Source organism: Manis javanica, chromosome 10 (assembly GCF_040802235.1).
Source record: "Manis javanica isolate MJ-LG chromosome 10, MJ_LKY, whole genome shotgun sequence".
In the NCBI taxonomy this organism is placed as follows: domain Eukaryota; kingdom Metazoa; phylum Chordata; class Mammalia; order Pholidota; family Manidae; genus Manis; species Manis javanica.
The window spans coordinates 53104070-53126823 of NC_133165.1; the positions used below are offsets into that span (position 1 = coordinate 53104070).

Genomic DNA, 22754 nt, shown 5'->3' on the forward strand with positions numbered 1-22754 from the left:
TGATTTGCAGCGGGTCCTTGTACCCCGAGACTGGAGTGGGAAACCAGAGGGCTCTGAGCAGCAGAGACAAGCTACTTTCCAGGAACACTCACCAAAGGGAAAAATATCACAGCCAGCTAAGGGAGTTGTGACATTACAGGCCATCTCAGATCCTGTATCCTCCCAGATGGAGAGAAGCTTCCCTACCTGCCCCCATCCTGGCCAGTCTGCACCCCAAATGCCCTTCCTAGAGAATTATTCCTTTGAGGTTTTGGCAACCATCTGCTAGGAGGGCCCCTGTGTCAGGCAGGGATGGGGGCTCCTTAAATGCAGAGGTCTCTGTTGGAGAAATGAAGTTTGCAAATGGAGACCAACAGGCCAGGGACAAGATTAGAGTGTTACCTGGCAATGACTAATCACTGCCCTTACAGAGAAACAAAGACCCACATCAGCACCATTGGGGGGAGCCACAGGGGCTTAAGGATCCTAGAAGCCGGGGTCCAAGGTGGAGGTGTGGGGAGAGAAGAGAGGATAACCTGCAGAAGATGCCAGAAGCAATTCGGGCCCTTCTGCGCTTGTGTGTGGGCAAATCTAGAAATGATATGGCTTGAAAAACCTGTTTATGTAGAGTGGCAACCATACCCTGGGAAGAATCTCTCACCTGCTCTGGGAAAATGCATATAATTCCACCACCCAGCCCCTCCAGCCCTGAAGGTATCTGTCCCTTCTTAAATACCCCTGCAATAGGTATTCCTGAATGTCTCAGAATCACAACCATGAGCCTCTTAATTCTCTTTTAGGAAGTTCTCCCCAGTGTCTGCCCCAAATCCCTACTGCTGCTGCTGCTGCTCTGTTCCATCCCACCGCCTACCTACACTAAGGCTTCAGAGCAGGAAGCCAGCTGGACAACAATTTCCCTTCTTTTCAGTCACTCCTTTTATTTTGACCAATTTTCCCGGGAGGGTAAGAGACCTTAACACCTAGAGTAGAGACCTAAATCTTACAGAAGGCACCTGAGTTGCTGTCCCCATTAAGGCGATATTAAAGGACTTTAAGACATAATTACATCTGCTTGGGAAAAGGAGATGATGTTTTCTAAAGGAATTTAGTGTCAAAATATAAGGACTTACCTACCAGACCACTTTCCACCAGGATAATCCCCTCTCCTCCTTCAAATCTATGCCAAAGATTTATATCCCCTTCTCAATAAAGCTTAGCTTGACCACCAACTTCAAATTGCCACCCACCTCTGAAAACTGGTCCCCTCCCTGCTTACATAGTACTATTTTTTCCCTAATATGCATCACTTTCTAAGATATTATAGAATTTAATCATTCTTTTTTGCTCTGTTTCCTCCCATTAGGATCTAAGCTGCATGAGCTGACAGACCTTTACCTGTTTTGTTCACTGATTTAGTTCAAGAACTGAACAATAGTATCTAGCCAATAGTAGGTACTTAGTAAGTATGTGAGTGAATGAATAAGGGCTATGAGGAAAAACACAGACTGGAGAAGTACGAAAAAACCCAGTACACATCCTGGGTAGAGCTGGGCTGGGGATAAGGGATCTGCCCAAGGATATACAGTCCTTTAAGTGAGGAAGAGAGAGCAGACCAGTGGGTTTGAGTATCATCGGTAGGAAGAAAAAATAAAAAGCTCTTTTCTGGCTGTAGCCATCAAGCTCAGTCCACTCCATCTCTATTATTTCTGCCACCATATGGTTAGGGAGAGTGTCTTGGGATTCCCCCAAAACATCCCTAATATAGGGTTCCCAGAAAACTTTGCAAAAGAAATGACTTAAAAGCTGAGCCACATGTACAGGTGGGCCCTTAGGCCAGGAAGAGGCAAAGTGGGAGAACAAAGGGAAGTTCGAGGAGAAAAGGAATGGGTGGAGGACGCAAGAGGGAGAAAAAGAGGTGAACCTGGAAAGGTGGGCAGGGGTCGTGGTAGGGTCCCCCAACTCCTGCAGGAGAGGGGCTGGAAATCCAGGAAGGGGCTGCATTGTAAAACCCACCGCCCCCCAGACCGTCGGACTTTTCATCTGTTCAATGGAGATTATACTACTTTCTTCTCAGGCTTTGAGTGAGAAACGAGTTGGATCCGTTTTCCTTCATGTGGATTTTGCAAGGTGATTTTAGATGGGCATTTGTCACGTTCATGGTTATTTTGATGTGCATTAGAAAAACAACAGAATTCCAGATACATCTTTCAATACATATTACATTGCTTAAAGATATTTTCTTTTAAAAGTTGATTTATAGCACAGATGGCAGGTGGATAGAGCTACAATCATGAAGGCAGGATGGGAATAGAGTAACTGAATTAGAGGGTGTCAGTGGGGCATTTAGCACTATGTCTGGCAGGGAATAAATTGTCAACAACGTGGTGGCTGTAGCCCGTGTTGCTGCCTTGATGACCGATGACGGGCTGGGGTTGCTAGTGGGGCGGTGGTGCCTGGCTCCTGTGGGGAAGCTGCAGCTAGGAGTTTTGCCGTTTTCCTTTTGGAGATGAGCTTTTTCCTTTCGGGTCTGCGGTGACAATGGAGAGCTGTCTGGGGAGTCAGATGTTTCAGCGGGGACCCGAGGAGGGGCAGTCCAAGAGCACAAACGGTGTTGAGGAGTCAGACTTGCGTGTTTTCCTTGTCTCTGGCGCCCCCTCCTGGGTGCCAAAGCCCTTTGATTGCCACCCGTAAGAGAATTTGCCCAGCCCAGGAATGCTGTAAAGACCATGATCACTTGGACAAGTTTTTTTTTCTTTTTAAGGGCTAATGAAACTTTAAGAAGATCATTTCTTTGCCACAAACCTTCAATGTCTCCCTAGCACTCGTAGGAGAAAAACAAATTCCTAAACCAGGCCGTCAATCCATTATGAAGTGTGGACACAGGCGCTGGACCAGCTGGGTTTGAATCCTCTCTGTGAGATACCAGCTATGTGGACTTTAGCAAATTGCTTAACTTCTCTGTTCTAGCTGTAAAAAGAGGGTATTATCAGTACCCATCCAACAGGATGGTTGAGAGTTCAAACATTTGGAACTCTGCCGACAGAGCTGGTGTTGAGCAGGAACTGTTCTAAGGAATACACACCTGTCTTTCCCACCTCAAGGCCTTAGCACAAACTGTAGCCTTTGTTCAGAAAGCTAAGCCCCAATCTCTTTATGTAACTTCCACTTTCCTTCAATCCCAGCTCACCAGGGACCTCCTCATGGAAGATTCTGATACCCTGAGTCCCCCAGCCTCTGTTTTAACTACACTAGGCCCTTCAGGGAACTTAGTACAGTTGTGCATTATTTGCATTATTCTTTGATGAATAACAGTGGCCTCCACACTCACTGTAAACTCCGCAAGGGTAGTGTCACCAGCCAAATTGTATTCCCCCAAAATTCATATGCTAATCCCCAGGTGCTCAGAATGCACCTGTATTCAGAGATGGGGCTTTTAAAGAGGTGATTAAATTAAAACGAGGCCATTGGCATGGGCCCTAAACTGAATATAATTTCATCTTCACAATATTACACAGTCTGAATGGTGTTCTTATAAGAAGAGGAAATTAGAATTCAGACACACACAGAGAAAAGGTCACATGTAGACACAGGAGAAGTGGCCATCTACAAATCAAGAAGAGAATCCTCAGAATGAAACCAGCCTGGCCAACACCTTGGTCTTGGACTTCCTGCCGCCAACACCAAGGAAATCAGTCGGCTGTGAAAGCCATCCAGGCTGTAGTACTCTTAGGGCAACCTGAGCAGGTGGGGACTGCCCGGGCTCTGCTTATCCTTGCATTCCCAGAGCCTGCCACTGGGCTGGTGCTCTGGAAACACTGACTTGTGGGTGAATGGAGGTGCTGGGGTCCGGTCTGAGTTTCCATCAGCTTCTCCGCATGGCTGGTCTCAGCTGCCCAGAGCCACCCTTTCCGTTTCTGGGCCTGGGATGTGGCTACAGGGTCCTTGTGCCTTCCTGGTACAGGTAATACACTAACATTTGGGGATGATGTATAAATGTAGAGGAAAGAAGAAAACTGTCTTCCATTGTTTTCAATACCCAGAAAAAGTGTTACTAACATTTTAATGAATTTCCTTCCAACTGCTTTTCCATTTATAGTTTTTCCTTAACCTTTCAAAGCTGAGGCTTTCCCACTATATAAATACTATCTTTAATTGTGATTTAAAATTAATTTTGCTCAAGTTTTCCCGAAGGCATGTTTTTAATGGCCGCAAAATGTGTTACTGAGTTAATCTACTACAATTTAATCATTGCCCTATTGCTTTGACATCAATTTTCTTTCCTTTTCTCTTTTTTTGTGGTTTTAAACAATATTATGGTAAACATCTTTTTAATCTTTTGTAGTGATTCCCAAATACGGAATCGCTGAGCTACAGGGTTTGACCAGTTTTTCATGGCACTGGATGTGATTACCAAATGGCTTTACCAAAGGGTCAAGTGGTCACATTCACCCTGGCAGTGCACAGGATCACAGGTGCCCCGACACTGAGGTCACCTGTCCTTCTGAGGGCCAGCTGGACACTCTTAGCAAGTAAGACCAGTGGGCAGCCGCTAAGGATGCCAGCAGACAGACGGGAGTAAGCTGCCAAACGTTTGCTGGGCTGGCAGTGGCTCTGAACCTCTGGGAGGTTCTTCTGCCCTCTTCTAGGGCCATACAATGATTCTGGAGATGCTAATTTTGAAGCTGAAAGCCTTTGATGTCTATAGGGCTGAAAAGATGATGCTCTAAGTGAGGACTAACCAGTGATCCCACCAGCTCTTCTTAGAAGCTTTGAGGCGGCAAGCGGCCTTTCTGGGGCTGCCCCTCATCTCCCCCACTCTTGGCTTCTCACTTTACTCCTCTGGATCTTTCCAGAAACTGTCTTTGGCAGTTCTGAAACAAAGGTCACCTTGTGACTGTAAAACAAAAACAAAATCATTATTGAAATCATCATTTCCCAGAAAGACTTTTGTACTGAAGGAGTCATTACCCTTTACTACTTTGTTGGAAAGTCTCCAATATTCTTGGTTTTCTCCAAATGGCAACCATCAAAAAACAGCTAGAGTCTGCAGGGCATGATCTTTGAAACAGCACTTCAGCAACCCCTAGCCCTGAGTCTGATTTATAGTCACTGCTTAGAGTAGGAAATAAAATGGGCTTTGGGGCAGGCCCAGTGAAGAAACAGGGAGAAAAGCCTTCAAGCAGCACCTAGAGTTACCTGTTTCTGTATCCCCCCAGCACCGAACTCTGAGAGAGAGCCCAGGTAGTGTGTGCTTATTTGATTCCTCAGGCCCTAGAACCCCAGAGCTTTACCTTCCCAGGGTACTTGTATGGAGCTGTCACCCTTTTCACATGCTCCTGGAGTTCCTGGGTTAGTTTCTCTGGATCATGAGAGGAGTAGGCTGGAGAAAGGCCTATAAATGCCTTTACCACCTGCCAGAAAACAGCAAAAAATGAAAAACAAAGCAAATAGACAGAATAAGGCCTCTTTTCTCCTTAACCTAGCCCTGTGAATAAGTGTTCACATTTATTTGCCCACCACGAAGGTTCTGCCAGTTCCTTGGGCTCAGCCAGTGAAATGGACACCACCATTTCATTTTCTGTTGCTTCTCTTTCTGGGATCAAATCTTGGGAGCACTAGCTTTTGGGGAATGATTTCATAATCTTACCTTTTTCCTAAACTACTCCCCATACCTGAAGTGACACTGTTAGGAGCAGACATGCTTCTCTTTTAAGATGCAAATACTTTGGAGAAAGGGGCTTCGCAAGCCCCTTAGGGTCCATTACTTCCAGGTTTTCATCATGAGGAGCATAGCTAAGCATAGGTTTGGACAGGGATTGGGAAAAATGCAGACCACTTGCAAGTGGAGGTGGGTCTTTCTCAGACTGCCTGCATGAGGGTTTGCAATTGGCAAACATTTTGCTGCAGAGCCTCTATTCCCAGCATCCCGAGAGACACTCAGTGCCTTGGCTCTCTGCCCATGTCTTTCTGGCAGGTGGCCTTCTGCCGGGGGAAGGAAGAGCCCCAAGCTCAGGCACAACAGAACAGGGCTTCTCTTAGGAATACAAACACTCAAAGGCCAGCAGGTTGCTTATCCGTATCAGCGTGCAACTTGCCAACAACAGTCTGTTAAGTAGTTCCTCCTTGTATACTTCCTGAAGATGGGCACCTCATTCCCATTTCATATGCAGACAGATCTGGTTTCTAGGAAGGACTTTTTTTGACTTCTAAAACTAGCAAACATTTATTGAGCACTTTCTATGTGCCAGGCTCTGTTCTGAGTGCCATACATGGATTAACGTTGAGCACACAGCCCTTTGTCATGGCCCCAGTGAATTTGCAGCATACAAAATTAGGCAGATTTTCCTAGGTGTCTTTTTTTTTTTTGGTATCATTAATATAAAATCACATGGGCAACCTGACATGTGAAGGTCATGTTGGATAAATGTCCAGTTGTCTCTCAAGCTGGCTATTCCTCCCACAGTAGAACCATCAGCACTGGTATGTTTGCTATGTCTTCATGTGCAAATGGAAAAGGACACTTTTCCAAGATGGGTGACAGAGCCTACACCTATCACCAAGATCTCCCACTCAACTGTCAGCCTCCTATGGACCCAGTTCCGTGTTCACTTGACACCAAAATGTTGATATCTTCCCACTGTGTCCCTCTAGAGAGTATTTAGATCTCTAAAGACATGAAGGTAATGTTTAACAGAAAGGAATGGCTATCTGGTTTCATTTCAGACTTTGTGCTACCTGGTTGGTGTGAGATGTGGGGGGAATCTGGGCCTTCCAGCTTACTCAGCTGGAAACTAATAGGTACAGACCCAGGAGGCAATGTTCTTGGAGGGATGAGTTACCTCCCCTGTGGTGGGGTCTGGGCTACTGACCACAGCAGATTCCAGGACAACTGGGTGCTCAGCAAGGGCACTTTCCACTTCAGCGGGCACGATCCAGTAGCTGGACGAGAAAAACAAACTCTTTGACATGCCCTCCTCTCCCTCACAAAGCTGCAAAGGCAGAAGAAGGAAAGAGCAGAGAGCTAGACCTTGAAGAATTGATCACACCATCGTTTCTGAGGGCCATCTGGACACAGCCACTCAGGCCAGGCATGGCCCTGGAGCCCCACGCAGGAGGCTGAGGACCTCTCAAGGGAAGTCCAGCAGTTCCAAAAGACCAAGCTGGCCACAAATCCTCACTGGACAAGGAGGCGTGGACTGTGGGCTTTCCCTGTTATAATTACAAGGAAGCTGCCAGGAAATGATTAAGAACAGCCACTTACTACCTTCTTAGAAGGAAGCACAGTTGAAGGCAGGAAGGGGAGCACCAGGTCACTGGCTCTATTTTTTAGATATATGTAAATTACTAATATTTGCGACAAGTGAATCTCAAAATATTATGCTGAATAAAAGGAACCTGACACCAAAAATTAATGCTTTATGATTCCATTTGCATGAAATTCTTTTTCTAAAAAAAGGCAAAATTATTCTATTCTATTACAACAAATAATTTAACAATTTCCCAGGGCTTGGGAATTGACTGCCAAGGAACACAAGGGAAATTTCTGGAGTGATAAAAATGTTCTGTATATTGGTAGATGTTTTGCAGTGACAGTCACACGTGCACACATCTGTTTCAAGTCATTGACCTGTACATTTGTCACAGGGGCATTTTATTGTATGTAAATTATGCCTCAATTTAAATCTGCATTTTGAGAAAAAAGAAAAAGAAAGCTAAGCTATCAATATCTAAAACTAAATCTAACACAGAATCTGTTAGAAGTGCATCCAGAAAACTTAAAACTCTGCAGGACATTAAAGAAGATATAAATAAATGGAAAGATAGACTTGATGTCCTAAAGTTGTTGTTGATTCTTCCTACATTGATCTAGAAACTTAATGACATTCCAGTTAAAATGCTAATAAATACTTGCCATGGAACTTGACAAGGTGATTCTAAAAGGTATACAGAAAAGTAGAGGGCCAAGAATAGGTAAGACATTTCTAAAGAAAGAACTAGAATCCAAGTACACAAACCCTGCCTGCAAACCCCTATCCACACAAGACTCAAGATGAAAAGAATCCCCAAAACTAGGCTCTGACATGAAATTGCAGTTTGACCTTTGGTAAGTCCCTTCCCTTCTCTGAACTTCATTTTCTCTTCATTAAAATGATGGGGTCACCCTTATGCTGTAAGTTTGCTCTCTCAGACACCAACGTTTAAATCCCATGTTCTGCACACACTAATTGCTTGCCATTGGATAAGTCACTTTATCTAACTTCCTTATCATAATAGCACCTTATCAATAAGAGTCCAACCCACCTCATATAAGTATTGCAAGGGTTCAAAAAATAAGTGTTTATTAAAGTGCAGAACACAATGCTTAGCACACAGCAATGACTGTGAAATGGCCATTCCCCACCACTTACCAAATAGCAGTTGGAGAAACAGAAGGGCCAGGAGGGTCTAACACAGATGGCAATACTCCCCACTTCTCCCGCAGGCAGGATATTGCCTCCATTGCCCACAATCTGGCAGGGAGATGAGAGGACCGTGTCTGGATATCTGCAAGCCGGGCCACCCAGCAACTGAGCCTGAGGTTGCAACCCAGGGATGTGCATTTTGCTCTCCTCTTTGAACCAAGTCTCACCAACATTTGGGAGAGGGCCCCTACCTGCACTTCGTAAGGAGGGGATGCTTTCCCCATGGATCCAGACTTGATTTTTGTGCCTTTTGGATTGGCACAGATTACAGCCTGCAGAGAAACCAGGACCAATGAGGAGGAGCCACATCCCCTTCACTTCCTTCCTGGGCTGTGGTTTCTCTCTCTGCCTTCTAACCGTTCCTCCCTCTTTCTTCCCCTACCTTCTCTTCCCTTCTCTCCTTCCTCCTTTCCTCTCTTCCTTCTTTCTTGCCATCCCTTCTTTACTCTTTGCACAGTTAGCAAACATTCACTGAACACTCTAATAGGCGCTCACACATAATGAACTTAACGTGTCCCTGAGCCCCAGGCCCAGCCAATTGCCTCATCTGTGCCTGGATGGCTGTAAAGAAAACTGCTTAAGATCTTGGGCTCTGGCCAGGGACAGACACAGGCTATTCTGATGGAGACAAACAATACCTCGGCCAGGAGAGTTGTTTTATGGCTATGGTGTCAACTGTGAAATTACTTTAAATCACCTTTAAACCAAAAGGGAAGAAAAGCTGATGGAGTTGTGTTATTAGCTTCCCCTGTCTGTGGGCAGGGCCACAGAGCTGCCAGCCAGGAAGGCAGAAGTTCTGTGGGTCAGCCATGCCCCGTCTGACCCCAGCCCCTACATCACTCACCGTTTCAGAATGACCGTAGCCCTCAGTCAGCTCCAGGCCGGTCTGGCTCTTCTGCTTCTCCCTCACGTCAGGATTCAGTGCCTCTCTTCCAGTCAAACAATGCCACAGGCTCTGAAACTGCCACCTTTGTCCACCAGGGAGATGAGGCCACCTGTGTCAGGACACCCCCCCCACCACCCTCCAGCACTGCTCTCTAGGTCCAGGCCCCAGGCCCCTAAGGGGGCTGGACAGTAACCTCCCCCCGGCTGCAAACTCTGCTCCAAGGGCCCCATTCTCTGCCTTGGCAGGCATGCTCCTCAGGGACATATTATTTTTTTTAAAAAAAACAATCCTATTTGAACTTGCAATAAAATCAGAACCTCATAAAATAGGTTTTGGCATAACATGGTAAATTCCAGGTGACTTGGCCAAAATGATTCAGCTGTAAACAAAACACTTTGTTTCCAACTGACTGGTAATAAATTGGTTGGGATGACCATCTGGTTGAAAAAGATAAAACAATTAAAATTTTTAAAGGGGAGGAGCCAAGATGGCAGCATGAGTAGGGCAGCAGAAATCTCTTCCCCAAACCATATATATTTTTGAAAATACAACAAATACAACTATTCCTAAAAGAGACCAGTGGATACAGTACAACAGCCAGGCTACATCTACATCTGTGAGAACTCAGCACCTCAAGAAGGGGATAAGATACAGGCCATGGCCAGGTGGGGCCCAAGCACTCCCCCCACCCCAGATACCCTGCGGGAGGAAAGGAGTCAGAGAGGGGAGGGAGTGGGAGCCCAGGACTGCTAAATACCCAGCCCTAGTGATCTACACCAGGAGGGCAGACACACATTGCATGGTGTGCTGGATATTAGAGAAATGGAACAGTAAAATCTGTGAGTGGGTCCATGCAGCCGGCTCCCCTGGGACAAAAGAAAAGCAAGTGCTTTTTGAAAGTCTTAAAGGGACAGGGGCCCCACAGCTGGACGGAAGTGTCCTGGCACACTCAACTCAGCAGGCTGGGAATCCTGAGGAACTTCAGGCCCCCTGGCCCCCTAGGTGGCGCTGCACCCCTGAAACCACTAACAGCAATAGGCAGCCTGCCAGTCATTCCCCTGGCCGGCATGGCCCCAACACAGCAGCCGAGCACCTGGACAGGGGCTGCATGCCCGTGGCAGCAGGGCAGCTGGAGAGTGGCTGCACCCACAACAACCACCCAGAATCTCCTCCCAGCATGCAACCGCTGAGGCCAAACCCAGAGGCTGCCACCGGCATGTGGCTGCCTGGCGCAGGCAGAGGAAACTGGGACAAGGCGCAAAGGGGCACTGTTCTTGCAGGAGAGCACACCCGGCATGCCTGCCACTCCCTGCAGGGCTCTGGGCTACCCTGACAGCAACCCTGCCTACGGCAGTTCAGGGGATTAATCCAGAGGCTGATTCTGGTGTGTGGGTAAGTGACACGGGCAGCAGAGAAAGGCAAGGTGACCAAGAAGCAGGAAAGGACTTTGTTCTCCCAGCTGACAAATGTGCTACCTGCCTACAAATACCTCTATTGCCATGAAAAGGCAGAAGAATCTGGTCCAGTCCAGAATTACCCAGACAACCCCTGAGAGAGGGCCTGGGGAGACAGATTTAACCAATATTCCTGAAAAAGAATTCAAAATAAAGGTCATAACCATGCTGATGAACCTGCAGAGAAATATGCAAGAGCTAAAGGATCAAGTTGGGAGGGAGAATATAGAAATAAAACAATCTCTGGAAGGACTTAAGAGCAGAAGGATGAACTGCAAGAGGCCATTAATGGAATAGAAATCAGAGAACAGGAACACAGAGAAGCTAATGCAGAGAGAGATAAAAGGATCTCCAGGAATGAAAGAATATTAATAGAACTGTGTGACCAATCCAAATGGAACAATATTTGCATTATAGGGGTACAAGAAGAAGAAGAGAGAAAAAGGGTTAGAAAGTGTCTTTGAAGAAATAATTGCTGAAAACATCCCAAAACTGGGGGAAGAAATAGTCTCTCAGACCATGGAAGCCCACAGAACTCCCAACAGAAGGGACCCAAGGAGGACAACACCAAGACATATAATAATTAAAATGACAAAGATCAAGGACAAGGACAGAGTAATAAAGGCAGCCAGAGAGAAGAAAAAGGTCACCTACAAAGGAAAACCCATCAGGCTATCATCAGACTTCTCAACAGAAACTTTACAGGCCAGAAGAGAATGGCATGACATATTTAATGCAATGAAACAGAAGGGCCTTGAACCAAGAATACTGTATGCAGCATGATTATTATTCAAATATGAAGGAGGGATTAAACAATTCCCAGACAAGCAAAAGTTGAGGGAATTTGCCTCCCACAAACCACCTCTACAGGATATTTTAAAGGGACTGCTCTAGATGGAAGCACTCCTAAGACTAAATAGATGTCAACAGAGAAAATAAAATCACAACAAAGAAAGTAGACCAACCAAATACTAACTAAAGGCAAAAAATAAAATCAACTACTCACAAAAGCAGTCAAAGGAAACACAAAAGAGTACAGAATAAAACACCTAACATATAAAGAATGGAGGAGGAGGAATAATAAGGGAGAGAAATAAAGAATCATCAGACTGTGTTTATAATAGCTTAATAAGAGAGTTAAATCAGACAGTTACATAGTAAAGAAGCTACCCGTGAACCTTTGGTAACCATGAATCTAAAGCCTGCAATGTCAATAAGTACATATCTCTCAATAAGCACCCTAAATGCAAATGGACTGAATGCACCAATCAGAAGACACAGAGTAATAGAATGGATAAAAAAAGCAAGACCCATCTATATACTGCTTACAAGAGACACACCTCAAACCCAAAGACATACACAGACTAAAAGTGAAGGGATGGAAAAAGATATTTCATGCAAACAACAGTGAGAAAAAAGCAGGTGTTGCAGTACTTGTATCAGACAAAATAGACTTCAAAACAAAGAAAGTCACAAGAGATAAGGAAGGACATCACATAATGATAAAGGGGACAGTCCAACAAGAGGATATAACCATTATAAATATATATGCACCCAATATAGGAGCACCAACATATGTGAAACAAATACTAACAGAATTAAAGGAGGAAACAGAATGCAATGCTTTTGTTCTAGGAGACTTCAACACTCACTCACTCCAAAGGACAGATCTACCAGACAGAAAATAAGTAAGGACACAGAGGCACTGAACAACACACTAGAACAGATGTACTGAACAGACATCTACAGACCTCTACACCCCAAAGCAGCAGGATACACATTCTTCTCAAGTGCACATGGAACATTTTCAAGAATAGAGCACAACTAGGCCACAAAAAGAGCCTCAGTAAATTTAAAAAGATTGAAATTCTACCAACCAACTTCTCAGACCATAAAGCATAAAACTAGGAATAAATTGTACAAAGAAAACAAAAAGGCTCAGAAACACATGGAGGCTTAACAACATGCTCTTAAATAATCAATGCATCAATGACCAAATTAAAACAGAGATCAAGCAATATATGGAGACAAATGACAACAACAGCCCAAAGCTCCAACTTCTGTGGGATGCAATGAAGGCAGTTCTAAGAGGAAAATATATAGCAAACCAGGCCTACTTAAAGAAGGAAGAACAATCCCAAATGAATAGTCTAAAGTCACAATTATTGAAACTGGAAAAAGAAGAACAAATGAGGCCCAAAGTCAGCAGAACGAGGGACATAATAAAGATCAGAGAAGAAATAAATAAAATTGAGAACAATAATACAATTTAAAAAATCAATGAAACCAAGAGCTGGTTCTTTGACAAAATAATCAAGATAGATAAACTCCTAGTCAGACTTATTAAGAGAAAAAAAGAATCTACACACATTCTAACAGAATCAGAAACATGAAAGAAAAAATCATGACAGACCCCACCGAAATACAAAAAATTATTAGAGAACACTAAGAATATCTATATGCTAGCAAGCTGCAAAACCTAGAAGAAATGGACAACTTCCTAGAAAAATACAGCCTTACAAGACTGACCAAGGGAGAAACAGAAAATCTAAACAGACCAATTACCAGCAACAAAATTGAAGTGGTAATCAAAAAACTCCCCAAAAACAAAACCCCTGGGCTAGATGGATTCACTGCTGAATTTTATCAGACATACAGAAAAGACATAATACCCATTCTCCTTAAAGTTTTCCAATAAATAGAAGAGGAGGGAATACTTCAAAACTCATTCTATGAAGCCAACATCTCCCTAATACCAAAACTAGGCAAAGACCCCACCAAAAAAGAAAACTACAGACCAATATCCCTGATGAACATAGACGCAAAAATATTCAACAAAATATTAGCAAACTGAATTCAAAAATACATCAAGAGGATCATACACCATGATCAAATGGGATTCATCTCAGGGATGCAAGGATGGTACAACATTCGAAAATCCATCAACATCATCCACCACATCAACAAAAAGAAAGACAAAAACCACATGATCATCTCCATAGATGCTGAAAAAGCATTTGACAAAATTCAACATCCATTCATGATAAAAACTCTCAACAAAATGGGTATAGAGGGCAAGTACCTCAACATAATAAAGGCCATATATAACAAACCCACAGCCAACATCATACTTAACAGCAAGAAGCTGAAAGCTTTTCCTCTGAGATCAGGAACAAGACAGGGATGCCCACTCTCCCCACTGTTATTCAACGTAGTACTGGAGGTCCTGGCCATGGCAATCAGACAAAATAAAGAAATACAAGGCATCCAGATTGGTAAAGAAGAAGTCAAACTGTCACTGTTTGCAGGTGACATGATATTATACATAAAAACCCTAAATACTCCACTCCAAAAATACTAGAACTAATATCAGAATACAGCAAAGTTGCAGGATACAAAATTAATACACAGAAATCTGTTGCTTTCCTATACACTAACGATGAACTAGCAGGAACAGAAATCAGGAAAACAATTCCATTCACAATTGCATCAAAAAGACTAAAATACCTAGGAATAAACCAAACTAAGGAAGTGAAAGACCTATACCCTGAAAACTACAAGACGCTCTTAAGAGAAATTAAAGAGGACACTAACAAATGCAAACTCATCCCATGCTCTTGGCTAGGAAGAACTAATATTGTCAAAATGGCCATCCTGCCTAAAGCAATCTACAGATTCAATGCAATTCCTATCAAAATACCAACAGCATTCTTCAACAAACTGGAACAAATAGTTTTAAAATTCTTATGGAACCACAAATGACCCTGAATAGCCAAAGCAATCCTGTAAGGAAGAATAAAGCAGGGGGCATCTCACCTCCCGACTTCAAGGTGTACTACAAAGCCACAGTAATCAAGACAATTTGGTACTGGCACAAGAACAGAGCCAAAGACCAGTGGAACAGAATAGAGAGTCCAGATATTAACCCAAACATATACAGTCAATTAATATATGATAAAGGAGCCATGGACATACAATGGGGAAATGACAGCTTCTTCAACAGCTGGTGTTGGCAAAAATGGACAGCTACATGTAAGAGAATGAAACTGGATCATTGTCTAACCCCATACACAAAAGTAAATTTGAAATGGATCAAAGACCCTGAATGTAAGTCATGAAACCATAAAACTCTTAGAAAAAACATAGGCAAAAATCTTTTGGACATAAACATGAGTGACTTCTTCATGAACATATCTCCCCAGGCAAGGAAAACAAAAGCAAAAATGAGCAAGTGGGACCACATCAAGCTGAAAACCTTCTGTCCAGCAAAGGACACCATCAATAGAACAAAAAGGCATCCTATTGTATGGGAGAATATATTCATAAATGACAGATCTGATAAAGGGTTGACATCCAAAATATATAAAGAGCTCATGCACCTCAACAAGCAAAGAGCAAATAATCCAATTAAAAAATGGGCAGAGGAGCTGAATAGACAGTTCTCTAAAGAAGAAATTCAGATGGCCAACAGACACATGAAAAGATGCTCCACATCGCTAGTCATAAGAGAAATGGAAATTAAAACCACAGTGAGATATCACCTCACACCAGTAAGGATCGCCACCATCTAAAAGACAAACAACAACAAATGTTGGTGAGGATGTGGAGAAAGGGGAAACCTCCTACACTGCTGGTGGGAATATAAACTAGTTCAAGCATTGTGGAAAGCAGTATGGAGGTTCCTCAAAAAGCTCAAAGTAAAAATGTCATTTTACCCAGGAATTCCACTCCTAGGAATTTACTCTAAGAATGCAGCAGCCCAATTTGAAAAAGACAGACACACCCCTGTGTTTATCACAGCACTATTTACAATAGCCAAGAAATGGAAGCAACCTACGTGTCCATCAGTAGATGAATGGATAAAGAAGATGTGGTACATATACACAATGGAATATTATTCAGCCATAAGAAGAAAACAAATCCTACCATTCGCAACAACATGGATGGTGCTAGAGGGTATTATGCTCGGTGAAATAAGCCAGGTGGAGAAAAACAAGTATCAAATGATTTCACTCATCTGTGGAGTATAAGAACAAAGAAAAATCTGAAGGAGCAAAACAGCAGCAGACTCACAGAACCCAAGAATGGACTAACAGTTACCAAAGGGAAAGGGACTAGGGAGGATGGGTGGGAAGGGAGGGATAAGGGGGGAGAAAGAAAGGGGGCATTACGATTAGCAAGTATAATGTGTGTGTGGGCACAGGGAGGGCTGTGCAACACAGGGAAGACAGGTAGTGATTTTACAGCATCTTACTACGCTGATGGACAGTGACTGTAATGGGGTTTGTGGGTAGGACTTGGTGATTGGGGGGGTCTAGTAAACAAAATGTTCTTCATGGAATTGTAGATTAATTATACCCAAAAAAATGTTCTCACTATCACTGGTCGTAGGTGATGTGCTTGATCATCTTGGTTGCATTTCCCTCATGTGTCTGTGCTTGGGGGTCATGCAACTTGTTGGATCTGTGTGTTCACGGTTTTCATCAACTTTCGGGAAATTTTGACTGTATGTCTTCAAGTGTTCCCTTTGCTTCCCCCAGGCTCACTTCAGGGATTCTCATTACCTGTATATTACAAGGCTTGACATTGTCCCACAGCTGACTAATACCCTTCCTTTCCCTTTAATTTTTTTTCTCTGCATATTTTGTTTGTAACTGCTTCCACTGCTGTGTCTTCACGTTCACTAATCCTTTTTTTGGCAGCACTGTTATTCTAACCCAGTGTTATTTCCATCTTAAGATGCTGTTTCTTTTCTGTAGAAGTTCTGTTTGAGTTTCATTTTATATCTTCCCTGTCTGTACTCAGTTTTTTTTAACATAAAGAATATGATTATAAGCTGTTTTAATGTTCTCTGCTCATTGTAACATCTGTTTGTTCTGGGCCCATTTCCGTTGATTATTTTCCTGATGGGTTGTACTTCCCTACATTTTCCCCCCAGTTTCTCAACCCTTTCTCCCCACCTCTCTCTGGGTGCTCCTGTGCTGCTGCATGACTGGAACTCTCAGGGCAGGGGCTGTAGGGCTCACTCTGTTTATTGCCTAACGGGTTACTGTCCTTCACTGCCTGATGATCAGTGTCTTGAAGAGCATTGCTGTGCATATGTTCTCTTATGTTTTTTCTGGGGTTCCAGGTAGGCAAGTAAATGCAGTCTGTGTTCATCTTAGCTGAAGGCAGAAGTCCTAATACCTATGTTTTGACTCACTGTTAGAAAGGAAGCCTACATCAAGGTTCTAGGGAAATTCACCAATTTTTTTGGTCGTGTTGGATTTTTTACATTTAGATCACTGATCCAATTGGAGTTTATTTATTTTTTTCTATTAAGGTATCATTGATATGCAATCTTATGCTCAGGTTTCACATGAGCAACATTATGCTTACCACATTCCCCCTATTATCAAGTCCCCACCACATAACCCCATTGCAGTCACTGTCCTATCAGCATAGTAAGATGCTGTAGCATCAACACTTGTCTTCTCTGTGCTAGACTTTCTTCCCGTGCACCCCCTGTAATACGTGTGTTAATCATAATGCCCCTTAATCCCTTTATTCCTTCCTCCCTTCCCACCCACCCTTCCCAGTTCCTTTCCCTTTGGTAACTGTTAGTCCATTCTTCAGTCCTATGAGTCTGCTGATGTTTTGTTCCTTCAGTTTTTGCTTTGTATTCATACTCTACAGATGAGTGAAATCATTTGGTATAATCATTTGGAATTTTGCATAATTTCCCCATTTTCATTTCTGATTTTAGTAATTTTAGTCTTTTTTTCCTTAGTCCATCGAGCTGAAGGTTTTTTGATTTTGTTTATATTTTCAAAGAACCAACTTCTGGCTTCATTATTTTTCTGTTTTTCTGCTCTCTATTATATTTTATCCACTCTAATCCTTATTCTCTCCTTCCTTCTGCTTGCTTTGGGTTTAGTTTGCACTTTTTCTAGTCCTTAAGTTGTAAAGTTACATTGTTTATTTAAAATCTTTCTTGTTTTTTAATGTAACTCTTGATATACAGCGATAAATTTCCCCCTTAGAACCACTTTTACTCTGTCCCTTAAGTTTTTTTATGTTGCTTTTGTTTTCATTTATCTGTAAGTATTTTCTAATTTCCCTCATGGTTTCTCCTTGTGCCATTTGGTTGTTTAAGACCGTGTTGTTTACTTTCCACAAATTTGTGAATTTTCCAATTTTACCATTACGGTTATCTAAGTTCATCCTGTTGTGGTTGGAGAAGATCTTGTATGATATCTATCTTTTTATATCTATCAAGATTTAACTCAACTAACGTATGGTCTATTGTGGAAAATATCTGTTGTATACTTGAGAAGAATGTATATGCTATTGTTGTGAGGCAGACTGTTCTGTATATATCTGTTAGATCTACTTGGTATTGTGTTGTTTACATCCTCTACTTCCTTACTTCTGTCTAGTGCTATATCCATTATTGAGAGTAGGGTATTGAAGTCTCCAACCATTACTACAAAACTGTCTTTTCTTCCCTTTAGTTCCATCAATTTTTCTTCATATATTTTAGTGGTTTGTCTAATTATGAGTTTGTGACTTTGTAATTGTTATATCTTCTTGCTAAAATGAGTCTTTTATTAATATATAATATGTTTCTTAGTCTCTTGAAACCTTCTTTGATTTGAAGTCTATTTGATTTAAAGTCTATAGCCAAGCCCTGCACTCTTTTGGTTTACTACTCTCATGGAATGTTTTCTTCCAACCTTTCACTTTCAGCCAATTTGTACCTTTTGGTCTAAAGTGAATATCTATAGACCGCAAATAGTTGAATCAAGCAGTTTTATCCATTCTGCCAATTCCTGTCTTTTGATAGGAGAGTTTAATTCATTTAAATTTAAATAATTACCAATAAGACTTCTGCCATTTTGCTGTTTATCTTCTATGTGAGATTGCTTTTTGTCCCTCATTTCCTGCATTAATATCATTCTTTGTCTTCAGTTGATTTTTTGTAGCAAAATGCTTAAATTCTTTTCTTATTTCCATTTGTGTATATTATGTAGCTATTTTCATTGTGGCTACCATGGGGATTACATTTAAAATTCTAAAGTTATAACATTCTAATTTGAATTTATACCAGTTTATTTTCAACAACATATGAAACTCTGCTTAATGTAAATATTTGAAGAGATCAACAGACTCCAAGATGAACCCACACACACCTAGACATCTTCTAATATAACTTTCAAAAGCCAAAGACTCATAAGAGAGAATCTTGAAAGCAGCAAGAAAGTGACTTGTCACATACAAGGAATGAAAGAAGAGACAGGATGCGAACTCTTGTTGTGAGTCTCTATGAATTCAATCCCTTTGAATTGTGAATGTCCAAAAATTACATCTTTATATATGTCCAAATACATAAACTAGTAATTTTTTAATATGCCCTAGTCTCTTACATTATACAGAAAACAAAATGTGGAGTTACAAAACCAAAGTTACAGTAATAGTAACTTTTAGACTAATAATTTTTAAAATTATTCTAAGTCTCTTAAATCATACAAAAAACAAAAAGTGGAGTTACAGACCATCATTATTATACTACCAGCTTTTGTAACTGACCATGTATGTACCTTTATTGAGATCCTTATTTCTCCATGGAGCTTTGAGTTACTGTCTAGTATTTTTTCATTTGAGTTTTTTTTTTTCAGGGTAGGTCTAGTGGTCATGAATTCTCCCAGCTTTTGTTTATCTGTGAATGTGTTAATTTATCCAGTACTCTTGAAGGAAAGTTTTGCTGAATATAGGATTCTTGGTTGATAGTTTTTTTCTTTTAGCACTTGTAGCACCTTGGCCCACTGCATTCTGGCATCCAAAGTTTCTGATGAGAAATATACTGGTAATATAAGCATTCTTTGATAGACTCTGGACCTGAGTACCACCTTTTAAATAAACCCACCCACCATCTCAGAGAGACCTAGGTGTCATCTACCCTAGGCTATAAGCATTTTCCAGAGGAGACCCCAGCAAGCCACAAGCCCACCTTTCCCCTGACCCTCCCCTCAAAGAGCCCACCAAAAGCCCTGGACATAAAAAGCCTCTTGACCTGTTAGAGACTCTCTGTCCTTTGTTCTGCTGGCCAGGACAGAGGGGTCCCTCTCAGGTTCAGCAGTAAACCTACTTGGACTGTTGAGTTCGCATCCTGTCTCTTCTTTCATTCCTTGTATGTAACAAGTCACTTTCTTGCTGCTTTCAAGATTCTCTCTTATGAGTCTTTGGCTTTTGAAAGTTATATTAGAAGATGTCTAGGTGTGTGTGGGTTCATCTTGGAGTCTGTTAATCTCTTCAAATATTTACATTCATGTTTCTTATTAAATTTAGGAAGTTTTCAGCCATTATTCAAGTACTTTCTCTTTTGCTCTTCCGAGACTGCCGCAGTGCTGTGGTCGTCTTCTTGATAATGTCCTATAGGGCCCTTAGATTCTGTTCACTTTTCTTCAATCTTTTCTTTCTGTTCCTCAGACTTGTTTATTTCCATCAGCCTATCTCAAGTTTGCTGATTCTTTTGTCTGTTCATGTTGCCTTTGAATCTTTTTACTGAATTTTTCATTTCATTCACTGTACTTCCAGCTTCAGACTTTCTTTTTGGTTTCTTTTAGGTTTTCTTTCTCTTTGTTGATATTTACATTTTGCTTATTGTGCATCATTTTCTTGATTTTCTCAACATCTGCCTTTAGCTTGAGGAGCTTATAGCAGTTGTTTTAAAGTTTTTGTCTAGTTTATCTGCTATCAGATATTTCTTAGGAAGTTTCCACTGACTTATTATTCCTTGGAAGGGGCCATACTTTCCTGTTTCTTTACAAGCCTTGTGATTTTTTTGCTGAAAACTGGATATTTGAATCTAATAATGTCATAACTCTGGAAAATCAGAATCTCCCCCTTTCCCAGGGTTTGCTGCTTTTTGTTTGTGTTGGGATTTGTTTTGTCTTGTTGTTATAGATTGTATCTGTGCTGAGAATGAGTCTGTGGTGTAAACTGAAGGTCTTCTCACAGCTTCCTTGAGGCTTTCACTAGGCATGCACAGTGGCTTTCTAATTGTCCCTGTTTTGAATGTCCTACTCTTTAATGTTTGGCTCTCAAAGAAGTAAAACGAGAAAAATGGGAGGGGAAAAAAGGGTACGAGCTCTTTAAATCCTCTGGACATCACTTCAGCCTTGGGAGGAGCTGCAGCAATGGCAGTAGGCACAACAACAATGGCTGCCTGTCTTTTAGTGGGCACCTCTCTGATAGGAAGCAGCAGTTAGTGATCAGAGCACAGACCACCTCTATTTGGACAGGTGATTCTTTTTGCCCACACTGGCTTCAACTTCACTGGCTTCCCCAAAGTGCATGCAAGCCGCTCTAGGAACACATATACAGCTGCCTGCCCTGTGGCTAAGGGTGGGCAATGGGCAGCAGCTACTGTGCTAGGAGTTAAAACTGACAAAAATTAACTACAATTTATAGTCCAAGCCTTCCCCTGGAAGTTGCCAGCCTTTAGTAGATTCCAGATTTCCAAAATTGTTATACCAGAAAGGTTCTTCCGGTACAGATTTCTGGTGCTTCATACTTTGTTCTCTTGCCAGAATCCTCCTCTCATAGATTATCTGCAAACAGGCCTAAGGAGAATGAGCTCTCTCCTCAATTCCCATTAGTGTGTTTTGCATGTGTTTTTGTTTGGTTGGTTTTTTTATTATCTAGTTTTCTTGTAACTCACGGATATGAGTTTAGTTTAACAACCTTTCTATCATTTCAGTCCAGCATCTTGAATCAAGTCAGGTAAGCTTCTACTAGCTGCTAAGTTGAAGAGAGAGAACGACAAGCTCCCCGTTTCTGCCAACAATAAACTCTACCAAGATAGTATTAAGTTGAAGATTCATAATGTCAGTCGGAATGCTATCTACTGATGTCTGTTAGGCCACCTTTATCACCTTTACCTGGATGGATACTGTAGCATAAAGCCTCATTCTCCCTAGGACCATCTCTTCCTTATCCCTAATTCATTCAACATATTTATTAGATGTTTATTATATTTCTGGTATTATGCTGGGTCCTGGGATTACAGACATGAAAATCATGGTCCTTGCACTCAGTGACCTTATAGTCTTTGGAAAGAAGTAGATGAGGAAATAAGTTTAATATAATATGGTACATGTTATATTATAACTAAGTAGACACTGTGTACTGCAGAGTACAGAGATGACACACACACTTTTCTGTTATGGATAGGAATCAGGGAAAATGCTGACATAGTAGCAAAATACAAGTACTTAAGTATAATGGAACCAGAGGTATATTCAGAGCTGGAGTGGTTTCGGGTAAGATGGGAAGGGAACTGAAGGGAGCTGAGGTAGATAAGACATAAAGATACTAGAGTTGAGACAGGAGGGAGAGTGCAAAACAGACAGACATGCTCTTCCCAGTAAAATTATAAACTACTTTACATACCATGTAGCCTATAACATGTGTTGAATACTTACATCTTTAATTTGAACTAAATTCCAACTGGATATTTACCATAGCATCCCCAACTAATAGCAAACATCTACCCATGATCCATAGTTGCAAAAGAAAGTGGTAGGGAGCAAATCTTGCTAAAATGAAGAGGGACTCCATCCATGTCCTCTGCATCTCTAATATCCCTCAGATAAACAACGGATAGAATTTTCTCCTTCATTCCTTTCTCTTGCCTTGAATTTATCACTTCTAGATGTTCTCATTTCAGATCTGTCAACGAATCACCTACTGTCCCACACACCCATGATTCTTTGCTGGAACACTTAACAGGGTATAAAATGCTAGCCTTGCATACCTGTCTGTGGGGAGTTCCTGGACAATATATTCCTGCATATGTGAAAAACATACTAACTGCACTTCTCCTGGGTACCTTTGCAGATGAACTTAAAAGAACTTAAAGTAAAATTGCCTTGCCAGCAGAGATTTTTCCATAACCATTCAAATTTGAAGAAGAGCTTATTCCAGTCAAAG

General features: G+C 41.9%; 1 protein-coding gene across 6 annotated transcripts; it reads right to left on the reverse strand.

Annotated features, from left to right (window-relative positions):
* Positions 1-2190: 2190 nt before the first annotated feature.
* Positions 2191-8704, reverse strand: LOC108386681 (acyl-coenzyme A synthetase ACSM5, mitochondrial-like). 6 transcript variants are annotated; one of them, XM_017644678.3, is made up of 5 exons: positions 8633-8704; positions 8388-8489; positions 6819-6968; positions 5271-5390; positions 2191-4873 (listed from the first exon to the last, which is right to left on the reverse strand). In XM_017644678.3, the coding sequence occupies exons 1-5, from the start codon at positions 8663-8665 to the stop codon at positions 4811-4813; spliced, it is 468 nt and encodes a 155-aa protein (XP_017500167.1). In that variant the 5' UTR covers positions 8666-8704; the 3' UTR covers positions 2191-4810. The 6 variants fall into 6 exon arrangements, with proteins under 6 accessions (XP_017500167.1, XP_017500162.3, XP_017500165.2 ...); XM_017644673.3 differs by lacking the exon at positions 8633-8704 and having other exon boundaries at positions 6819-6918; positions 8388-8626; XM_017644676.3 differs by lacking the exon at positions 8633-8704 and having other exon boundaries at positions 6849-6968; positions 8388-8626.
* Between the last annotated feature and the right edge of the window lie 14050 nt (positions 8705-22754).

Bases quoted from the DNA above. Each gene is read 5' to 3' on its own strand.
- LOC108386681 (XM_017644675.3), bottom strand. From the start codon at position 8,579: ATGCACATCCCTGGGTTGCAACCTCAGGCTCAGTTGCTGGGTGGCCCG. The intron at 6,969-8,387 runs GTAAGTGGTGGG...CTGCCTTTGCAG, and splicing joins GTTTCTCCAACTGCTATTTG to CTTTGTGAGGGAGAGGAGGG. The intron at 5,391-6,818 runs GTAACTCATCCC...GTTTTCTGGCAG, and splicing joins CAGACCCCACCACAGGGGAG to GTGGTAAAGGCATTTATAGG.